The sequence below is a fragment of the Epinephelus fuscoguttatus genome, linkage group LG6, assembly GCF_011397635.1.
Source record: "Epinephelus fuscoguttatus linkage group LG6, E.fuscoguttatus.final_Chr_v1".
Taxonomy (NCBI): Eukaryota; Metazoa; Chordata; class Actinopteri; order Perciformes; family Serranidae; genus Epinephelus; species Epinephelus fuscoguttatus.
This window is the reverse complement of record NC_064757.1, coordinates 31,744,593-31,766,995: the sequence shown is the minus strand read 5'-3', so window position 1 is coordinate 31,766,995 and position 22,403 is coordinate 31,744,593. Positions and strand designations below refer to the sequence as shown.

Genomic DNA, 22,403 nt, shown 5'->3' with positions numbered 1-22,403 from the left:
AACACTGAAAAACATTAACAGTTATCTATCTATATTAGTTTCACTACATCTGCCCCTCATGTCCTTTAACAGTGTTAAACTTTTAGTGAAAATGCTTTCACCATGGTCACACAGGCCAGCTGTGTTTTGACAGCTGTTATCAAAAATGCTTGTAAACAGATGGAAAAACATGACATACTTCTATAGCTTTCACAGTAATAGAAGAAAGTGGTGTTCAGTAGTGTGTAGATCTTTCTGTGCAACACACTGGTATTTATATCTACTTAAAGAAAACGGTCACAGATCTGACCGGCTACCTAATTCAGTTTCATTACCAATAAAGACAAAAGACTTCATTCATTCAGTAACATCTTATTAAATAGTTTTAGGAACAAAGAATAAAACATTTTGTTGCTACAATTAGTTTACACAATTTCTCTTCCAGAAGGTTTAGCAAACTTTACTCCATTAAATATACATTTATTTTTTTGTCTGTTTTTACATCTATTTAAAGTTTCTCAGCTCGTTCTTTCATTTATACTGGTAATGGGTTAACATGGACAAAAAGCAATATTTGAGTAAAAAAATACAATATGAAAAGGTCCTAACAAAACAAACAAAAGAAGATTTCACCAAACCACAGATTCCAAATAGGATCAAAATGTATTTACTTTTTAAATAAAAAGTACAACAAAATGGTGCGCTTTCCAGCATGATTTAAGATTAAAGTTATGATTTGTTTCTTACAAATATTCGCTTGCAAAAACATAAAAATGATGTATAAAAAAACCCCAAAACATTGAAAAAGATAAAACACTTAATACACAAAAGTATATTCTTCAGGTAGCACCCCCTTCAAAATAACTGAAAGGGACTGATGTCTTTGTGTTTCACACCTTATGGCCGCCTTCTTAAGAGCTGCTGGTTCAGCTGGCTCGTGTGTGATTCAAGACAGAAAACCATCAGGGACGACAGTCTGTGCTTGAAATCAAGTGTTTCACTGTAACTGTAATAACTGTGTCAGAAAGTGTATATAAACCTGTTAAAAAACCCAAAGAGTAAAAGCTAAAAACAAGAGGACGCTGCCTACAGGCACAAAGACATCCCATGTTCATGTTGCTGCTGAGTGATGAGGCAGGTTCACCAACAGGATCTTAATAAGGTGGCCAGTTGGTGTCGTCTCCTGCATCCAGACACGTCAACAGTAAGAATTCCCAGGAGGAAACCAGGTACACTAAACATGAGAGGACACCAATATATTTCACTGCAGGACTGAGGGGGTTAAACAGAGAGTGTGTGGAGAGAGGAGAGACGACGTGAGGGGGAGAAGTACAGTAAGTGCTGGTTGTATGAACATATGACACAGAAAACAAGGTCACACGTTGTGCATGTGATTATTAATGTGTGCATACCATGTATACGAGAGATGCCAAAACTGTCACTCCACCTCCGAAGCAGGAGGAGGGCGACTGCTCTCTGACCTCCGACATGATCGCCACCTGCTCCTGGAGCAAGGTCACGCAGCGTGGGCAAGTGAGCAAAAAACATCAGCTGGTGTGCCAAAAACACGCTGCTAATTTCACCAGCTGTCCCAGAACACTGCTTCTTATCTACAGCTGCCAGACCTGAGCACAGCCAACAGTTAGACGAGGACGGTGAGTTTTCAGATTTTCAGTTTCTGCACACATCAGTGGTCATCGGGTATAAACAGGCCTCTTAAGAGACTTCAGCACTCCTTTTGTTTCTCTGTGATTTGGTCATATTACAGAATTATAAAATATTTGGTGAGATTAATGTTTAAATTTCCACACACACTCTGACACCCATCTGATTCTGTGACCTGAATTTCACCTGTATAACCACTACAAACATTTTTACTTTACTTTATTAGGTATTGCATTTTGACGGGTGTAACTGAAAACTGTGTCCCTGTAGTATCCAGGTAGGGTTCAAATTTTGACAGCTGTGATTCTGATGTAACAACAACATAAAAAAAGACCAAAACTAATGGTTTTATATTAATAAGTTGGGGGAAGGGGGCATTTTTGGTCACATCCAAATAAAGTATGTAAGTTACACTAGTAACTGCCATTATAGTACTACAGGCTAACTAAAAGTAGATCCAGCAAAGTAAAAGTGCAGAGCGGAGCACCACAGGCTGTTGAAATAACATTTTAACTTCGCATTTGTTCTGGACGAAGACAGTTGACATCTGTAAGATCACAAAAATACCCTTGAGGATGCAACCTACTGCTGGATTTTCCTACCAACATTTGAATTAGGTTGGGCGACCTGATGGAATATACCAGTGGTTCCCAGCTGGTCCAAAAGTGGGTCACAAGTCCATTCTGAATGGACCACAAGTGACTCACAAATGTGTCAAGTTTGTAAAAAACACACTTTATTTTTAAGTACAGTGAATTTCCCGCCACAGAGCTTTTATTTTGAAGTGCTGTTTCCTGTTGTAGAGTGAGGGAGTAACAGACAACTTCTTGACAGAGACAGCATAATACCTTAACGACATGGCCAAACACAAGTATGATGCTGTGTGGACCTTGAACTAATGACCAAGGATAAATCTGGACCTTGTGGTTGGACCAGTTGGGAATGGGAACCACTGCTATATATCATGCGATGGTAGAAATGTGCCCACTGGTAGAGATTTGGCTGTACCATTTCTACCGCTGGGGCTATTTGGATCAAGCTATGTAGTAAATCAAGGCGGGACCCCGTAAATCCAGCTGCCTCACAAGTAACCTGATGCATGCTAATGTTTCGTTGAAAAGTGTGAAACGCTGAGCGACAGGCTTTGAGATAGGTTTTCTCTCGTGTGGTGGGTGTGTCAGAGGTGTTCCCAATTAGCAGCAACATGTGTATAATCCAAACTCTGGTAGATCTTTCCTTATTGAACATTTTATTTCACACTTGTTTTGGCAATAAAGCCACTTTGAATTGAACTTGTATAACACAACAGGGCGTTCAAGGCATCACTAACTCTGTTTTAATAAACATTTCTTTACATTACGTCGGGGCTGAACACAGCCCTGATTTGGCCAGGGAGAAGGGGAGTGAAGTTATAAATATAAAAACCTGTAACACTTGTTCTCAGGAACCTTCTCAGATTTTTAGTTTTACTGTTTTGAGTCTTTTCTTTTTAACTCAAGTGTTGTCTGATGTGAGGCAGCTGGGTTTTTTCTTTTGGTATGGACGTTCCAAATAAAAGAAGAAATAATGAAATGTCATAAAGTATGGTTATCTTAATTTCTTGATTGAATTTACAAAACAATTACTTTATTGTCATAAATATCATTATGGTGATATCAAATTGCATATACTACAATTGAAGATTTTGGCTGAATCGCACACCCCAAGTTTGAATTATGTGACCAAATAACAAGAGTAACATACAGAGTGCTGAGGTCATAAAAGGGGCTACTGTAACCATCACAGACTAAGACCCAAAAATGTTGAGCCACAGTGAGCCACTTGTCTTCAGGTCATCAAACAAAACAATGTTCATAACCGACTATAAATGTGAAAACGCACTCTAGTGACATTTTAGGGTTTCAGATTAGTGAGTATCACTACAACACCCAGATGTTCTTGGCACTATTACATGTGCAAACAGTACTTGTAGGAAAAAGGCCCTGATAATGACATTTGACTAAATTATCCAGTTCCAACATTTAAAAGTGTTTTTCTGGCTTGTTTTTAAAAACAACATGATATAAATGGAATGAAATAGAAGCATCTCACATTACAAACTATCTTCAGGAGAGGCTGCTGTCCCCAGGTGAGTTTCTAAAAGCACCGACTGTAGCTGAGGAGTAGCGGTCCATCATCGTCATCACGCCAATCTTTACAGGGCATGAACAAGTAAACTAATAAATATACTTTCAACATTGTGCAAGTGACACATAGACCTGTTTCAAGCAATCTTTAAACATCAACGTTCTGCTCATAAATAAATAAATAGCTTTAACAAATGAGATAAAAACGTGAGGAATTTTGGGATGAGAATCCAAACTAATTTTGCAAGTTTCGTAAAATAATAGCGACAAATGCCAATGCTTAAAGAAAAGTTTTGGTATGTGGTAACAGATCAGTAATAAGAAATAAAAATAAAAGATATTTCCGCATTTTGGTTTAGTAAAAATCTCAGCTGGGCTAAATCTTTAGTAGTTTTCTTTTAGCTGTTATTTTTCTCATTGTGCGATTTTTTATTTAACACGATTATAATGTTGCAAACTCTTCTAAGGTATTTTTCTGTTTTTCCAATTAAAAAAACACCACAGGCACACAGTGTCATTAAATTAGAGACTCGCTCTTAAGGGTCACACCTGGGCTAATAAGTGACAGGCTGCTGATCCTCTGAAACGTTCAGTTTCTCAGCTACATGTGCCTCCACAGCCTGAACTACAACAGACATGAACAGTAACAAACATCAGCAGGTAATTAATTAAAGATGGACAAGAGTGGGAGACATACAGGGGAGTGAGGATGGGAGGAAAAGGAATGTAAGGGAATTAAGGAACATTGTTAAAGTGAGAACTATTAATGACATCTGCATCAACTGTCAGTTGATTCAGAGAACAAAAGAAACCCCTCTTATTACATTTAAAGGAACAGTGTGTGAGATTTAGGGGGATTAGTGGCATCTAGTGGTGAGTATTGCACACTGCAACCAGCTGAAACATCTCAAAGTGAGAATTCCTTCAGAGTTCATTGTTCAAGGGGTTTTTACAGGAGCCAAATTATCCACAGAGGTCTCTTCTTCTTCAACACAAACACACCAGGGGATTTAAACCGGTAAAAAACACTGAAAAAAGCATGTTACAAATCAGTGTTTCTCTGACGCTGTTTGGCTAGTCTGAGGTGGGCCGCTAATCCAGCACCTGCTAATGTGTGCTCACCGTTTTTCTCTGATAACTTTAGATCCAGATGTTCAGGAGATTTTTAATAGCGTTTGGTTTGTTAGTTCTGGGCTACTGTCGAAACAACATGGCGATCTTCGTATACAAGACTCTGCTCCCTATGTAGATATAAACAGCTCATTTTTAGGTAACAAAAACACAATGATTTGTATTTTCGGGTGATTATACACTAAAGAAAACACTTAATATATTGCATTATATTTCTGCCAATATATCCCCCCTAAATGCTACACACTGGACCTTTAAATACTCCATATCCAAACCAAAACACCACCTTTTCTTTTTAGTATATTCATGTAAGTGCTATCTGAATGCATGGTTGGAAGTATCAGTGGGTTTGGATAGTGGCAGGGGTGTATTATTAAAGTGTAAATCTTACATTAACACACATTACAGCAGAGCACAGGTGACACCTGTGAGAGAAGATCCACACAGAGGATCACAGATCTTCTCCTGTCGTCATTTATCTTTTTTAGTAGCATTAACACTACTAATATTTAAGCACACAAGGTTTCTCTGACAAGGCCACATGTCTGTTACTGTGTGCCATTAATGTAACTTTTCAGAGGCATTATTTAAAGCTTGTTTTGTTTTGTAAGTGCTTTCATGTGTTAGAGGAGATGTAAAATATTCAAATTAAGGTTACCCAGTAAAAATACAAACTAATTTTGTTCCATAATCAAGTAAAAGAGAAGTCCCATTTGACAGCCAAATGAGACGAGGGTGTGATGAACAGTAGAGTTGTGGGCTTGTTAGTAACTGATGCATAATACTGACACATTAAAGAGATGTAAACTTGTATGTTACATTGGAGGTCTTGTGAATGTTAGTGCTCTAATACATCAGAACTATGAGGGATGTCAGTTTCTTGTAAGATGACATGATGTGCTGCTAAAGGGGTCTCTGAGGAGTTTTACTGAAGAAATGGGGGCATGAGTTGCAGAGTGACACTCTGCTTTTGAACTCAGGAGGCAGATAGTGCAAAAATAAAAAAAAAAGAATCACAATCACTTTGCATGGCTAAGGGCACCTGACTAACCACTTCCATCTATCTGCATGACCCCGACGTGCATTGTAGCTCTCAAGCTAGTTCTGGCAAGGCTGTTGGTATGTGACCATGTGTGTGTCCCTAATGTGGTTGCATAATCAGTTTAGAGGCAAATTATTCCTAACAGAAATTCTGCATAATCCTCAATTGACATAATCAAACCTACTGTGCTTTTAGTAGAATGTTTTATAACATTGGGCAGTTATCATCAAACATTCAGCTCTGATTGTTTGACGTCCATCTATTTCCCTCTGGATTAAAGTGCAAATAAATTAATGCACAAACCCGTCATTCTCCTGCTGCACACACACATGCACACACACCAACTAACCTCTGTGTGGTGACATCTTTTATAGCATGCTGTGACTTGCTATAGCATGCTGAAAATAGCATAGTGGGAAGTGGGAGAAGACTGACACAAGCTAAAGAAAACACATACTGACGGGGGGGTTGGTGCATCACATTTTTTTCCACACAAATCCTGCACCGCTTCTGTCCTCCACTCTCCCATCCTTTTATCTTAGTGTACCATCCCTTGCTCCCCAAATTCAGCCGCATAGGAAATTTTGCAGCACCAGCCCGTTGGCTATACCCGACTCTCCCCTGGCGCTGTGCCTCCCTCTCCGCCGATTCCTCCCACCTTCACCGAATCCCTGTGTCCCATTCTGCTCCTGCAGGATTCCTGTAGCCTCCCCCACTGGTAGCCTTGGAAGGTGGGGCTGATGGGGAAGTATTTGAAGATGGGGTGTCTGCGGATAAAGTCCATGCCAAACGGCAGGTCATACGATCTCATCCCTTCCAGTTCTGCAGCACTGAGACCAGTGCCACGCTTCAGCTTCCTGATGCCTCGTTCTTCAGGGGTACCTGGGGAGAGAAGGAAAACAGATTAATAACAAATTCCTTAAAATTCACACATTAACTAACTGAACTAACAAGTAGGAACATGATAAACATCATGTGATGAGCTTTCCATCGTTGCTATAATCTGCTACCAAGTTCAGACCGAAAATTTGCAATGAGTTAAGACTTGTAACTACTTGGAACATGCCAGTCTGTGGCTTTCTGAAAACCAGCCAACATACACCAATGAAACTAAACTGGACGGTGTATCGTCTTCATAGCATACTTCTGTTCTAACTTCTGGCTTTATAGGGTGTTTTCAGCCCTCTACGCGGACTCCAGCAGTGACTCAATATTTTTTTTCCACACGTGTGAACACTTCAAGAGAACTCAGACCCAAGTCCGCGGTGCAGTTCACTTAACCTGTGCATTGTGACCAAAGTGCTCCAGGTACGCTTTGCTCTTTGGCATTGTATTTAGCCCTCTAGATCACATGCAGTTGCACTGGGATGCCTGAAAAAACCGACAAAACCATGTCAGCCTGTAACGTTTGCAAGGACTCAGGACGAGGAGTAGTTTGGTCCACAGAGGATACTGCATGTCTCCATTCCTCCAATTTTAAGTTCATCTGAAAGTGAGAGGTTTCATAACCTCACTGCAGTGCCCAACAAAAATAAAAACAAAACTATGTCAATATATATTACATATAGGCTAAGTCTGAACGGAGAGAGGACTGAGGCCCCATCAGAGCTGAATTTGAACAGAAGGAGAACTGAGTCCCTTTTCTTTCAGTCCACTTTTTGGTCCACTTTCAGAAGACTGAGTTTGGTTAATTTAGAAAGGACTTTATGTGAAAACACCCTTAGGTACTATACAAGTAGTGTCTTACTTAAGAGTTCTTTGTTTTTTGAGTATGTGTGTGTGACACAAACAGCCAGCAGCAGCAGCAACTCACTGTCCGACTCCGACACCCCAGGAGGACAGAGGCCAACATTCATGTGGTTAGAGAATGCCACAAGCGAACATGCGTCTGCTGACATTTTGTAACCGACATGACCAACTGACTTCGTTACAAGCTGATTGGCTGTTGAAATAGGTGACGTGTGTTGTGTTCTAAAACAAGCTGCTGGCGCACTGACAAGCTGAGTCACAGGTGACACCATCAGCCATCTTGAGTGGAGCTGAGACTGGCCGGTTTACACCACTGCAGCTTCTTCCTGCAATGCTTTAATCTCGTTATGAAATTTTTGGTCTTAACTGGGCTTCATGATGTGTTTGAAGACATAAAGAAATAGGAAGGGAAGATTCATTCTGAAGTATAATTTATCCATGTGTCTGTCCACCAGTCTTTTGTTGCTTGTCCAAGTCCAAGTCACAGCGGCAACAGCAGGCACCTTTCTCCTGACCATGTATTTCAGCCCTCCCAGAGGGGTCTTAAGGTGTTCCCGAACCAAATCAGATATACTGCCTCTTTAACTTCACCTGTACCTCCTTGGCACAGCCATTAAAGTCCCCCTCCAGACACATTTTAAAGTATATACACTTATACAAATACTAATATTTTGTTTAACAAGGTTTTCCCTCATAGTACTTGCTGGAAGGGTCTTTAAGGGCTGGAAGCAGATCCACTCTTTCTCCCTCATTGAGAAAATCTGGATCTGGCCTCTGCCTCAAACGATGAAAGAGCAGTGCACATCAAGATGGCTACCATTAGAGGAAACATCACAGAGATTCAGCCGTACATGTTTGAGCCTCAGTCAGACCCAGATTCGGATGAGGAGTCTGCTGTGCAACAAAATTGGCAACTAGCAGATATATCAGAATGTTAATTATGGTTAACATCTTTTACTTATGTGTATTTATCTTTTATTAACACAGCGTTAGTGGTTGTGAAATGTAGAATGAATCTGCTATGATGGGGTTTTTGGTAGGTAGTGGAAGGAAAGTCGAGGTTCTGGTTTACATCAAAAAATTGCACACGCTACCATGTTTGCTATCAAAACTTTGCCCGCTCTTTGTCGGTATTGTGTCAAAGTTTGTTACCCGGTTAATATTCGTTACCCATATTAGAAAGCAACTGGCTTCAGTATTTAATAGCCTGGAAATGATCAGTTTAACAAACATAAGAAAGAGTGGACTAAACACCTTACCAGGGATAGTATTGTCCAGAATGAAGGCGACAGAGCCTCCAACAAACATGGCAGTGGTGAGGAGCACGTTCAGCACTTGGTCAATCCCAACGATGCCTGGGAAAGATGAAGAGACAGGGGCTTAGTAACTAGTTAGAGATTCACACTGTCATTTTGTACTGCAGATGGAGCTTTAAAATTACTGAAACTGATTCAATTTCAGTCATGTTCGTATGTTCAGTAAATGAATACCCTCAGACATACTGTCAGCGGCGAATACCCCAGAGTAACTTGTAACTGTGTGTATTTGCATCCTTTGTGTGGGTTTATTCATAACAAAGAAACTTGGGTCTGCATCGTTCCACCAAGTGTTTACAGTTTGAAGTAATGTAATTAATCATGAAAGTCTGCTCCAACTTCAATGGAGAAAACACAATTGCACACTTTGTCTTAAACAAACATGATACAGAACAAAACAAAGCCAAATGTAAATACTGTCAGTAAAGGAGCTGCATCTTCCACAAGAAATACAAGCAATTCTATATTCATACAGTATGACATGTGCATGGCCAAAAAGTAAAAAGAAAAAATAACCCACTTGATCAGGGAACATTTCAGACAATACGAGTTTTTAATGTCACTACACATCCTAGAACTGCAGATGGGATGAGGTAGGAGAAGTCATATGAGTTATTTACATCTTTGTATCTGTATATCTATATATATCTGACTACACTTCTTTGATAGTTGATAGAGACATGAAACAGATTCTAATTTTACTTTGCTTTTAAATGTATGAACAGGTTTTTAAATCACTGAACATGTTAAATAAAAGTTTCTCAGAGTCATAACTCATTTGGTTTATTGCTCAGTACAAATAATGAATAAATGTCCGCTGCAAAGAGAGAGTCTTGTGCACAGTTAATTTAAAAAGCTCCATTAATTGTGATAGGTAATATTAAAGGGGAACAACAGCCATGAAACCCACCACACCACCAACAGACGGGCATCAAATCCAAGTGGTGGCTGGTACCAACTTTTTGCAAATGACGGCTCAGTTGAACACAGTTAATGTATTTAAGGATTTAACTGCAGCAAACATTACTTAACTATCTAGCTAGCTAGCTACCAAAACATAAAATGCCATAGCTGCTGATAGCCACAGTTCTCCCGTGAGCCGGATGAACGCGACAACGTGCTATGAAATCTTGTCATGGATTTCTTTGTTCCAGTGGACAGTACTTTCATAAACGATAATTACCGGAGGATGAAAGAAGTCAGAAAGGTCTGACACATTTTACCTTTCTTATTAGTATTTATAGTTAAAATAAAATACTCTGTTTTTTTAAATTGCAAATGATGTGGAAATTCTGCACTCATTCTGATCACCACCAGCAGGCAGTTACTGTTTACTGTGATGACACTACCACCTATTGGATTCCCTGTGTGCCCTTGCAATACGTGCCTTAATGAGCATATTGCAGTATTTTTTCCATCACGTTATATAGCCTCTAGAATAATATCAATGTTTTAAAAAATGGCTGTTGTTCCCATTTGATTTCAGCTGCCCAGCTGTAGTTTGTAAACATGTCGGGATCTGTCCCCTCCACTCACCGGTGACCAGTGGGTTCTGTTTGAGGTAGCTCGGCAGCATCAGGCCGAAGAAGATGGAGAAACCCAGAACAAAGAGGTTCCTGGAGGAGTTGAGGTCGACAAACTGCAGGTTGGAGAGTCCAACTGCTGTGATCATACCGAACAGGGTACAGAACAAAGCTCCCAAGACAGGGTCGGGCAGAGAGGCAAACAGGGCGCTGAATTTACCCACGAGCCCAAGCAGCAACATCATGGCGGCTCCATACTGAATCACACGTCTGCTGCCCACCTGGAGGACCAATTAGAGATCAGAGGGAAAGAAGGGAAAGCCTGTCAGTATTTGATATAACAATTAACAAAAAGAATGCACCATCTATTTTAATTGACTCATGCCTTTTTCCAAGCTGACTCGACTAATGTAATGCACTTTTTTTTTACTGTCTCCCCCAATAAACACCACTGAGAGACTTCAGCTCATTCAAAAATCTGCAGCTCAGCTATTAACCAGAACCAAGAAGAGAGAGCACAATTGATTTTAAGCTCCTCCTCCTTGTATACAAAGGCCTAAATGGGCTGGGACTGAGCTACAATGCTAACTCCCTTGTTACTTATTTGCCTCCAAGAACACTGATCATCTACTGCTGGTTTATTGGAGGTTCCCAGCAACAGCCAGAAGATCAGGGATGCAACCTTTGTCAGTTACGCTCCAAAACTATGGAACACACTACCTATAGATCAGGGGAAGCTAGCTCGCTAAATATTTTTAAAAGAAAGCTAAAAACATATCTGGCTAACTAGCTCTGACTTTCTGATAGCAGTCTGAAACTCTTTATTTCTATGCTTTGACTTTCTATTCATGCTTCACGCTGCTGCAATTCTTTCAAATCTTAATTGATTTTATGATTTATAGTTTTACAACTCTATGATTTTATGAATCAGTTCTGATTTCTGTGTATTCTATTCATGTGAAGCAATCAGTGCTTATACTGCCCTTGTTGTAAAGCACTTTGTGATGCATTTCTTGTATGAGAAGTGCTATAAAGTTTATTATTATTATTTTAGGATGCTACACAATTACAGCTAAGCAGTAAAGCTAAGCAGCAGAGCTGTGTGAGTCCCACTCTTTATTTATACATTCTTTTCAATTTCTACTTTCATAAATAGTGAGAGAAAGACAGGAAAGGCAGGGAAGAGACCGGGGATGACATGCAGCAAAAGGCCCAGGCTGGACTCAAACCTAGGTCACTGTGGTAAGGACTCAGCCTTAATGGTATGTACTGTACCTGGTGAGACTATTGGTTTGCCCCAGAATGACACTCTGTAAGAGGATCAATTACAAACAAACCAAAAAAAAAAAAAAAAAAGTGTGATTTTTGGTTTAATGTAGCGTCAGGCTGCAACAAACAATTATTTTCATTACAAATTAATTTGCCTATTATTTAATCTGTTAATGATAGCAATCACAATTTTCAAAGGCTCGAGATGATTTCTTCAACTTGTTCATTTTGTCAAAACAACAGCCCCAAAACTAAAGATAGTAAATTTAAAGTTATATATTACCAGTGAAAAGAAGAGAGTGCTCACATTTAAGAGGCTGGTACCAGCAAATGTTTGATACTTTTGCACTGAAAAAAAAAAAAAAATTATAATAATATATAATAATTTTCTGCCAAATGACTAGTCAATAAAGTGACTCACTATCTCCACTCCTGTTTAATTATTTGCACAACAAAACCATGATGGTAAAAGAAAAAATAACTAAACTGGAATGTGCAGAGAGGGACGGAAACTAAGACTTATACAAAGTCTTCCTTTACGCAGAAAAAAGTGAAATAAAGTGTCATCACAAATATCAGGTACAACACATGTAGACAAAGTTTCAACAACAAAATACAAAATAAAGAAGAGATATGACATGAGTGCAGGTGTGTGTTACCTTTGTGATTCCCAGGACACCTATATTTGGACTGGAGGAGGTGGAGCCATTTCCTGTCCCGAAAAGGCCGTCTAGCACACAGGAAATACCCTCTACAAATATCCCCCTGTGGAGACGTAGAAAAAAAGAGTTTAAGTATCTTTCAGATGAAATTCACAAAACAAACTGAAACATCAGAGAGAATGAAAGAAAACAAGATATATTAGAGTGTTACCTGTTGATAGCGTGAATGGGAGGTGGAGGAGCACAAGAGAGACGGGCACAGGCATAGTAGTCTCCAATCGATTCGATGATGCTGGCCACCACCGCGCTCATCATGCCGATCACACCTGCAGCTGTTACAGTAGGAAAACCCCACTGGACTGCAGAGGTAAAGACACAGAGTGGGTCAGAGCTGAGAAACTGCTGCACTTAAAAACAGGAAATATCTTAAAAATTATACTTTTGTTTAATTTCCTTGACAATTTTATACTTTTTTTTTATACGGATTTCAGTCCTGGTTGATTTGGTGATAATAAATGCAGTTTAATACCACAGGTCACAGAGTTCTGGGAAACTGTTATTCATCTGATAAAAAAAGTCAGGCAATAACTGGGCTTTTTCCATCATTCTGTGAGCAACTATGATCTGATTTTATGCTGCACACAGCATGAGTCTGCAGGGCACAACTGAAGGAGTCCGTTCCCTAAACAAGTTGGAGGTGTGTAGCCTGTTGCCTGCAGCCCTGCTTCTAAAATCTCACTGTGGCTGATCCTGACTGTTTCACTTCTAAATCTAAAATCCATCTAAAATGACCGTTGTGTTGTTTTGTATAGGAGTTTTTAATTAATGATAGCAGTAAGTGCTAAGCTCAATGAAAAACACATTACATTTCCTGTGACCCCTTCATAATAAAAGTCAACTTGTGTTTTGCAAACTGCGGCAAGAGGTAATGTTGGGTTTGCAGTACACTGATTAGCCTTTGTCCTGGTAGATTTTGATGGTTTGGACGGTAGGTTTGGTTGGACCACTGTGTTTAACTATAATCTTTAAAAGTTACAGTTACCTTAAAATGACAACAGAAATAAACAAGTTTGCAGATTACACATATCTCTGCGATCAAGATTAATAACCAGTTGTCTACCCAGAAGTGATTGTTACTGTGAGTGTAACGTCACAGTGATTCTATTTATGGGTAAATTTTCTGTTTCAAAACTGAGAACTCTGAGAATACCTTGACATAAAGCTGATTTAGGTATAAAAAAGAAAACAAACATTCAGTGGGTACACCAAATCAGGCTCCCAGTCATTGACTGTGGAGCAGCTCCAGATGTTATATCCTATGACAGTGGTTCTCAAATGGTGTGCCGTGGGATTTTGTGATACCCACACATTATTACTGCAATGTTCAACTGGGCCTGTACAAAAAGTTAAGAATAAATATTTTGTCACTGTCACTTCACTGCAACCAAAAGCTTTCCACACCATGGCTGCCAGCAAGCTGCATCGACCACAGCATGTGGAGACCAGGCGTAACATTAATAATCCTTTCCAATAACCCCTTCCTTTTTCTTCTCCTCCTCCACACAAACACACTCACATGGATATGGGATCTTAAACCACGGTGCAGCTGTCAGGATTCCTTGACGTGCGTCTGTGCGAGCATAGAAACCGTATTTGTCTACCTCCGGCGGGAAAACGTCAGTCACAGTGAAAATGAAACACAGCAGCCATGACACCAGGATGGCCATGATGATCTGAGTACAAAGAAAACACTTATCAGAGATTTACACTTTACTTTTCTCCTCCTGTAAATCTTAATATTTCTGAGGACTCATCTTAAAATAAATGTATTCAATAAAACGTGATTTGGGGCGACTAGCTAACCCTGCCCATCATATAAAATCACCGTTAGCTTGTGGGTTGTGGTAGCTAGAGCAGTATCATAGTAGGAGGTGTGTTTGGATCCATGTTGCCAACAAACTTTGTTTTAAATTTTCAGAGGAGAGTGTGGTTTAGGTCAAACTTCACCCTCATATTTCACCTCTTGGTCAAACAACAAGGGTGGGGGAGGTATGGGTGGAGGTTAACAGTTCTATAGCTCTATTATCACATGCACAAAACCACACCCGGTTCTGATCCAAACTAATGTAAGGGATCAGATTTAAATCCCACTAATAACTATAACCTGTCCACATATTTAATTTTCCCTTGGAAACACGTCCAGTTACTGCCAACAAAGACAGTGAATTTAAACTTGAATTATTACTTTTCCGTCAACATAAAGTAAACCTAGAGAAAATACACAAAGTTTAAAGGTGCTGCACTGTGTTACCCACTTATGTACACTTAAACAGTGACCTGGTTAAAAGTAATGGGAAGCCACGTGAGGAGACAGGAAGAGGCAACTTTGATGCAAGGTTAGGAAAGGTGTTATTATTCCATTAATCACCAGCAGAGGGCAGGAAAAAACTGATTTACATGCTGCACAGTGGCATGCAAAGGGAAAACCTCTTAACCTCCCAGAGAGAATGAGATCAGCTCTGTTTAATAATTTGTGACTTAGATGGGAACTCAGTTTGTGGTGCAGGCAGGGGGGCACTTGTTAGGAAACCAAGGTTTATTCCTTAACAAAAAATATAAGAAAAAGAAATGAAAAAGTGGAGAGCAGAGAGCAAAAGGTTTAGATATGTTTGTACTTTTAGAGAAGTTGTGTACTTACAGGAAACATTTTGAAGACCTGCAGTCTGTAGGAAGTCCAGCCTTTCTTGGCTCTGTAGATTGGCAGAGGGAAGTGAACGTTTCTGGCATATTGAGAGAAGAGCAGCACCAAGAAGATAGTCCTGCAGACAGAAACAGTCTTCCTCAGTTTGATGGACCACAGTGTGTTTTTATTTTTTCCTATACTGTATATTCTCCTGAGAGCACTAATCCTGCATGTACATGTTCCACTTCCTTCTGTCTACGTCCGACTCAGACCCCAGAGGCTTTAAAGCCAATCAATTATCCTAACTGCCTGAGAAAAAAAGCAAATCAGTGGCAATTACAGGCACGTATCCTCCATCCCTGTGGAGTGAGAGGAGGCGGCCTCTAGCTACAGTGTAAACAGTCGTGACACAGCAGGAACTGATGTCACACCACATGAATATCACAGCTTTGAAGTGCATCTTCCTCCATGAGTCAATCCTCTGTATCTTTACAGCCTTTGCATGATCAACTACATTCTTTCCTCGAGTAAAAGAAGCGCTTTCTTTATGTCCTTCTTCTCTGCTTAATCTTTAACTGCAAATATTCACTATGAAGGAGGTGTTCTATAAAGGTTATTTAGCTGTAAATCAGTTAAGTGAATGAGCTACAAGCTGTAATGTTAATACTCATCTTTGTACAAAAGCTTACAGAAGTATTTCACTGCCGGGAAGATGGTCTTATCATAAAACTAGGCTGTCTATGCAGTAGAAAGACTTAAATACTTTTGAAATTGGTGCTGCATGACCTAAGAAAACAGGAAAGAGGCTGTGGCATTTGCTTTTGCTCAAGAGGTAGAAAACCTTTAAATACCAGAATGAACTGTGCCACACCAGACCAATAAATGCCCCAACTGGTGGGTGACACTGGAAGCTTGGTTGTTTTTCCACACTGCCTAGTTTTACAGTTTGAGAGAGATGGAAACAAAGAGAGGCGAGTCTCTTTCTTAATCTGCTTTGATACTCTTTGGTTGTTACCAAAACCATTCACTCATTCACGAACGCCTACTCACTATTTAGGGAGTTCTCGGCAGAGGACTATATAGCGAGCTCATGGGCAACATGAAAAAACACTTGTGGACACTAATCAGGCCATTTTTCCATGGCCGTGGTCAGGAAAAATGAGAAAGTACAATTTGTAGTTTGAGCAATAACCCAAAGGGCCGACTCAAATCTACTGAATGATAGATGAACAGAGACTCCTGCATGCTGGTACGACGGAGGGAAGTTTACCACGGTTTATTTACACATACTACCGCATTGTTATGATACTAAAATGGCTGAAGATCTGCAAAGTATGTAGCAAGTCCTCGGATCACATCACACCAGTCCTCATTCAACTCCACTGGCTCCCTGTCCAGCAATGGATACAATACAAGCTCCTAAAGCTCTCCATAACCAGGTTCCCCCATTTCTCTCTAATATGTTACACCCTTACATCCCACCCCGTTCATTTTATCCACATTGTGTTTTCTTTGTATTCTTATTGTATTTTATGTCTATTTTTGCTATTGTTTTTATCTGTAAGGTGTCCTTGGGTGTTGTGAAAGGTGCAAACAAATAAAATGTATTATTATTGTCATTATGTCCGTAAGATGATATTCCAGATAGTGTTTCTGAAAATGAACACGTGGCTTCAAGAGATGTCAGTTTCTTCCTGAACAGAGAACAATGGCTCTTGACAGTTTGAGTTTGAGTCAGTTGCAGTGGTTTCCCATGGTGCCAGATGTTTTATTTATTTTTTTTAATAGAAACTCAGTCTGCATGCTCTGTATATTCCCAATTCTTCTCAAAAATACCGTCTGAAACATCAGACGTAGAGACATCAGAGATCATCAGATGACCACACACACAAATGGACAACTAAGAAGTGGATTTCAGGTTGAGTGTCACTAGATTACTCCAAGTTTTGTTGTATAACATACAATGACAATCAAGGCTGATCATCTTGTTGACACCTGTGCGACTTTCTTTGCATGAGAGTCTGAACTTACAGCATAGCAATGCCCCAGTGTTTTCCAGCCCTCTCCCCTGCGGCCTGAAAACCAGACAGGCCGATAAGAGCCACTGTGGGGGTGATTGTCAGAGGTCCGATGTACTTCAGCAGGATCCCGGGCAGACCGAGAGCTCCGATACACACCTCAACCAGAGACGACACGATAATAGCCCCTTGGATCTGACAGAACACAGACAAAGAAAAAGAGATAAAACTAAGACTTTTTTTTCTTTAATTATAAATTTGACTTTGTAACTACACACATAAGCACTGCTGCAGTTTTAAAATTATTCTCTTTAATCAACTCAAGCCTGTGAAGTACAGGTGCAGGCTCAGAGGGATACAAGATGATGCTGACTGAGGCAACTCAAAGTGGATTTTAATGAAACACTTAAAGCTAAAATAATACACCCTGCCTTGCCTGAAATAAATCGCTGTCAAAAGAAATGATTACAGTTATGAAATCTAATATTGAGTTTATTAAAAGGGGCAGTTCACCCCCACATCTAAAATACACATTTGCCTCTTAGCCGTAGTGCTATATATCAACATAGATTGTTTTCGTGTGAGTTGCGTTGGAGGTGGTGGCCGTAGAGATATCTGCCTTCTCCCCAGTAGAACTAGATGGCACTCGGCTTGTGGTGCTCAAAGTGCCAAAAAATTACATTTGAAAAACTGACACGGTTGGCAAGTGTAGTTAGGTTAAAAAAAAATAGTTCCTACATAAAACTGCTCACAATAAGGTATTTGGATTATCTTGAGTAACCTGGGCATGATTTCTGGAAAGAGACACTGACTTTTTGAAATGCATTATTTTGGCATTTTGAGTACCACAAGCTGAGTGCCATCTAGTTCCATTATATTGGAGAGAAGGCAGAAATCTCCCCCGCCGGTGTCTCCAACACTCTGCATCTCACACTAAAACAATCTAGATAGATAACTAGCACTACAGGTAACAGGAAGCATATATTATTTTTGATTTTGGGGTGAACTATCCTTTTGAGCTTTAGACAAATTGACTAGAGGCACTAAATCACACAGCAAAGTCTGGAATGAAAGTCTTTATGAAAGAGGCAATTACTAGAATCCAGCATCCTCTGGTAGCTGATCATGAAAAGTTATCTTGTCTGATCCAGCTCAGCAGTGATCAGTCACATCGTTTGTTTGCTTTCCAATAATTAACAAACCTCTGCTAACCAATTTCCTGATAAAAAAAAAATCCTGTTCATAACCAACATTTTTCTTTTCCAAATAACATGAAATCAAATTAACCAATCAAAATCAGAAACAAGAAAAGTTTTCAACACCATTGGAAGAGATAAGGTTACAGAATAATAACCCTGTTTGTCTTGTCTTAATCCGTCTTTGTGTTCTTTTTGGGTGTTTTCATCATGTGCACGTTCCTCCTGCCCTCAGCCCATCGATGTCCCATTCAACAATTTAATTCAGGCTGATTGAGTTTAGTCTCATTCAAGCGTCACATATAAAACAATTACTCAACTGGCTTACGCAAACGGAAAAGGTTAATTCAAATTAACAGCTCCTGTCACAAAGAACCAGACCCTGCAGCCTCACACAGACACTGATGTCCTCATTTAGACATCTCAGGAAAAAAATTCTCCCATTTAAACATTAGCTTCAAAAAACATTCATTAACTAATTTTAACATATACATACAGTACATTGTGTCAAAATTCCTGTAGGGGTTATTTAAATTAAGCTGAATAACATTTTACATTAACATTTCCTTTGGTGCTTTCAAGTCTTTTACTTTTCTTTCCTTGCCTCACCTCTCTTATTCTGGGGTGCCAGATGTGCTCTGTGTGGAGGAGCTCTGTGCTGTTGAATACTGCAACCTCTGGTCATAGAAAAAACAAACAAACAAAAAAAAAACAGGGAGATGAAAGATTAGAAAATTACAGAACATAATTAGATCACTGTATGAATCATAACTCTAGTTATTAAAATGGAGCACACACATATAAACCTGCTAATCCCATTTGGGGACATTTAATTCTCTGCAGGCTTTGATGCTGACAGCATTTGGAGTTGGGATCAAAGTAAACAAAGATACAATAAATCATAGCATTACATCAGATCAGAGCGTCTCTGCTGAATGAGTCAGAACACAGGAGAAGAGAGAGGAGCTACCTGTGGTGTTACACTTCCATTTGTCCAGTGACAGGATGGCTCGGGCTGGTGCGAGGAAGGCGAAAGCGCTAGCCTGGAACAAAGGCAACCTGAAGACAAGAAAAGCAAAGTTTAAAAATGACTTTGAGCTTGAATAATCACATAAATGTCTAAAAAGGGAGTGTTCGGTAAAGAGCAGGTGATTTTCTTTGTTATGTTATAGTATCTTTTTCATATTTTTATTATGATTTTTCTCTTCTATATTTACATTCTTCACTGTTGCAGGCAGTACCTCGCCTTTATTTTTATTTCCTCTTTATACGTTTATTGTATTCACCAAACATCAAGACAAATTCCTTGTAAATGAAATCCTACTAGGTGAAAAAACATCATTGTTGGATACAGACTTCATGCTATTCTTGCTAGCTATGACTGTGTGGAGTGTGAGAATCCCCCCTGGTCTTTTGTTGGATAATCTAAGATCAGTTTAATACAGGATGGGGTCATAAGATCACTTATGTTATTGCTGGCACAGACTTCCCTCCTTCCTCTGTTCTTTCTCTTTCTCTCAAACCATCAGCAACATTCAGACACTTATGTAAACTCATAAAAAAGTCATATCTCATGTGGTGGCTGAAATATGGCTGAACAAATTACAACTACAATTAGCCGTCATGACAGTGAAAGGATATGAAAAGATCTGATCAGAGATAAAACAGAATAAATAGACTGTATTGACGTCACATTAGTGGAAACGCCACAGACAGAAATAAAATGGTGTGAGTAAACCGAAGAAGGAACAGAGGACTTTCAATTCCTGAAGAAAGGGGAAGTTAACAAAGTCAGAGTTAGAGGCACACCTGTTTAAGTAACACCTGCACACTGACACTGAAAGAAAAAAAAAAGATGACACCACAAAGATCAGATTGCTGAGTCATCGTTTATTTCATTAAGATTTGTCATTTGGAAACCGTGTGCCGGCAGGTCACATGGCATGATGTGTGAGTAATTATGTTTTGTACAGCTGCTTGTTTCCAATGTGCATACACAACCAAATTAACATTAAATTACATTAACAAAAAAAACCACAAATGTTTTGACTATCACTAGTTTTTAAAAGATTTAGGCCTCAAGACCTCAAGATAAGTAGTTTGAGTTCTTATACAGATAACAAAAAAGACCTTAGCAGCAAACACAAGTGAGTAATTTCTCTGTTCCATCAGAAATTTCTGCCGAATTGAAATTCTTGCCCTCCTTCCTGTTATGTCAATAAGACACAAGTTAACTCCTGTAGACACTTAGGCATCTATGTAAACACTGCTTGGAGTGCACATACAGATTATACCTGCAGCACGGTACAATACCATACATACAATACATAACTTTCTTGGGAGACTTAGGTCATTCAGAGCAGACAAACAGGTCCTGTTATTGTTTTTCTGATCTACATCAAAGTGTAGTTACTGTTACAGCTGAGAACTGGTTTCAAATGGTCAGTTCCATGGTATTAGTACGCTGTCAAGCTCATTAATTATTTTTTTCAGTGCTGGCATGTTTTAAGACAGTTGCATATTGCAAAACAATACAGTTAAACTCATGTGTCTAAGCTGCTGGAAACTTACAACAAAGAGGAGTCATCAGTGAGAGGAGAAAACGGTCCAAAATAGATTTTCATGTCACAAATAAAGATGACAACAGTACTGCTTGTAATGTCTGTAAAATGATAATTTCATATAAGGGTGGAAACATCGGCAATATGCTGAAACATCTTTCTACGCAACAGTCTACGCACGAGTGCCGCTGCTTTTCATCTAAACAGCACGTCCCTTAGTGAGGGAAAATATCCTGTTACAATAAAAATAACGTCTCACGGCAGGTTTAGCAGATTTTTTTCTTTTAATAAACAAATCTGAATTAAAACAAATTCTTTACAAATATTCTCAAATTTCATCCATATAAGATGATGAATAAAACAGCTGTTTGACGCTGAAAAATCAATCATGCAGTATGGAATCAGTGCATAGTAAAGCTAGACAGCCAAGAATCTCAGCTCTGTGGGTGAAAGGTTTGGTTCAAGCTTTCAAACTGTGTATACTGAAAGACTGATGTGTCTGGCTGATCATATCAGACCCATCAAATGAAAACAGCACTTAACCTCCAGCCAGGAAAGCTTACACTGAGCAGATGTGATTTACCGGTCAGAAAAACCAGAAGACAACGAAGAGGGACTTTAATTATTAATTATGAAAGCAAAGTAGTGTGTGTCTTCTTCAGAAAACAAAATAATACAAGAAGAAGAAGAAGAAGAAGAAAAAGAAGAAGAAGAAATAATTATAAAACTTTCAAAGTTAAAGAATTATTCTAAAAGAATCAAGTCCACACTGAATCATCTCAAGTTACGTAAATGTCTGCAGGTGGCAGCTGCTCACACACGCAGGATACTTGGGTGAAGACACACACAGACACACACAGATGCAAGACCTAACCATCCCTGGAAAAGCATTTGGGTGTGTTTTTTTGTTTTGTTTTGATCAATCTCACTTGGCACCATGACTCATCATATAGACCGTTGACTGCATTTCCCTCCTCCCCTCATTTCTTCCTTTTATCCTTCTCAATATACTTGTGAGATTTGGGGTCTTGATTGATCACTTGAGATCAGATTCAAATGCTAAATATGCAAATACAGTGTACATCAGTTAAATAAAAATGTCCATGCTCAAAATAAAAATGTCCTTCCTTATGCTCCAGCAGCCAAACCAAGTTGCTCAAGGAATAGAAAGGCTCTGTCTACATCACCTCAGCTCAGCACTTCCAATGAAGAGAGCGTAGGCTGTTGGTGTGACAGGAATGCCACTCATGTTGAAGCCAACACCAGACGCTGCTGTGTCTTTGTTTGTGTGAAAGAACGAGGAAGAAGTGAGCAAGAGATGGAGAGAAAGACTACACTTTGACTTGAGAGCCATCGCTCCCTCTGCCAGAGTTTTCTGGAGGCTATGTTGAACCTTAAAATGTCCCTGCTGTTGCCATGACGAGGCAAATATTGGGCATCATCTATGGTGATCATTCAGGAGAAGCAGCTTGCACTGCTATGT

At 39.5% G+C, this 22,403-nt stretch overlaps 1 protein-coding gene across 4 annotated transcripts in view; it reads right to left on the bottom strand.

Moving 5' to 3' along the window:
* Nucleotides 1-335: 335 nt before the first annotated feature.
* The window catches only part of slc23a2 (solute carrier family 23 member 2), a 60,361-nt gene continuing 38,293 nt past the window's right edge, over nt 336-22,403 (bottom strand). For all 4 annotated transcript variants that reach the window (XM_049579001.1, XM_049579002.1, XM_049579003.1 and 1 more), the window contains 10 exons: nt 19,330-19,418; nt 18,969-19,036; nt 17,177-17,358; nt 15,161-15,281; nt 14,039-14,195; nt 12,674-12,821; nt 12,460-12,565; nt 10,545-10,812; nt 8,952-9,047; nt 336-6,825 (listed from right to left, as the gene is read on the bottom strand). In XM_049579001.1, the coding sequence (XP_049434958.1) occupies nt 6,548-6,825; nt 8,952-9,047; nt 10,545-10,812; nt 12,460-12,565; nt 12,674-12,821; nt 14,039-14,195; nt 15,161-15,281; nt 17,177-17,358; nt 18,969-19,036; nt 19,330-19,418 (1,513 nt within the window). In that variant the 3' untranslated portion in view covers nt 336-6,547. The remainder of the gene's footprint in view (nt 6,826-8,951; nt 9,048-10,544; nt 10,813-12,459; nt 12,566-12,673; nt 12,822-14,038; nt 14,196-15,160; nt 15,282-17,176; nt 17,359-18,968; nt 19,037-19,329; nt 19,419-22,403) is intronic.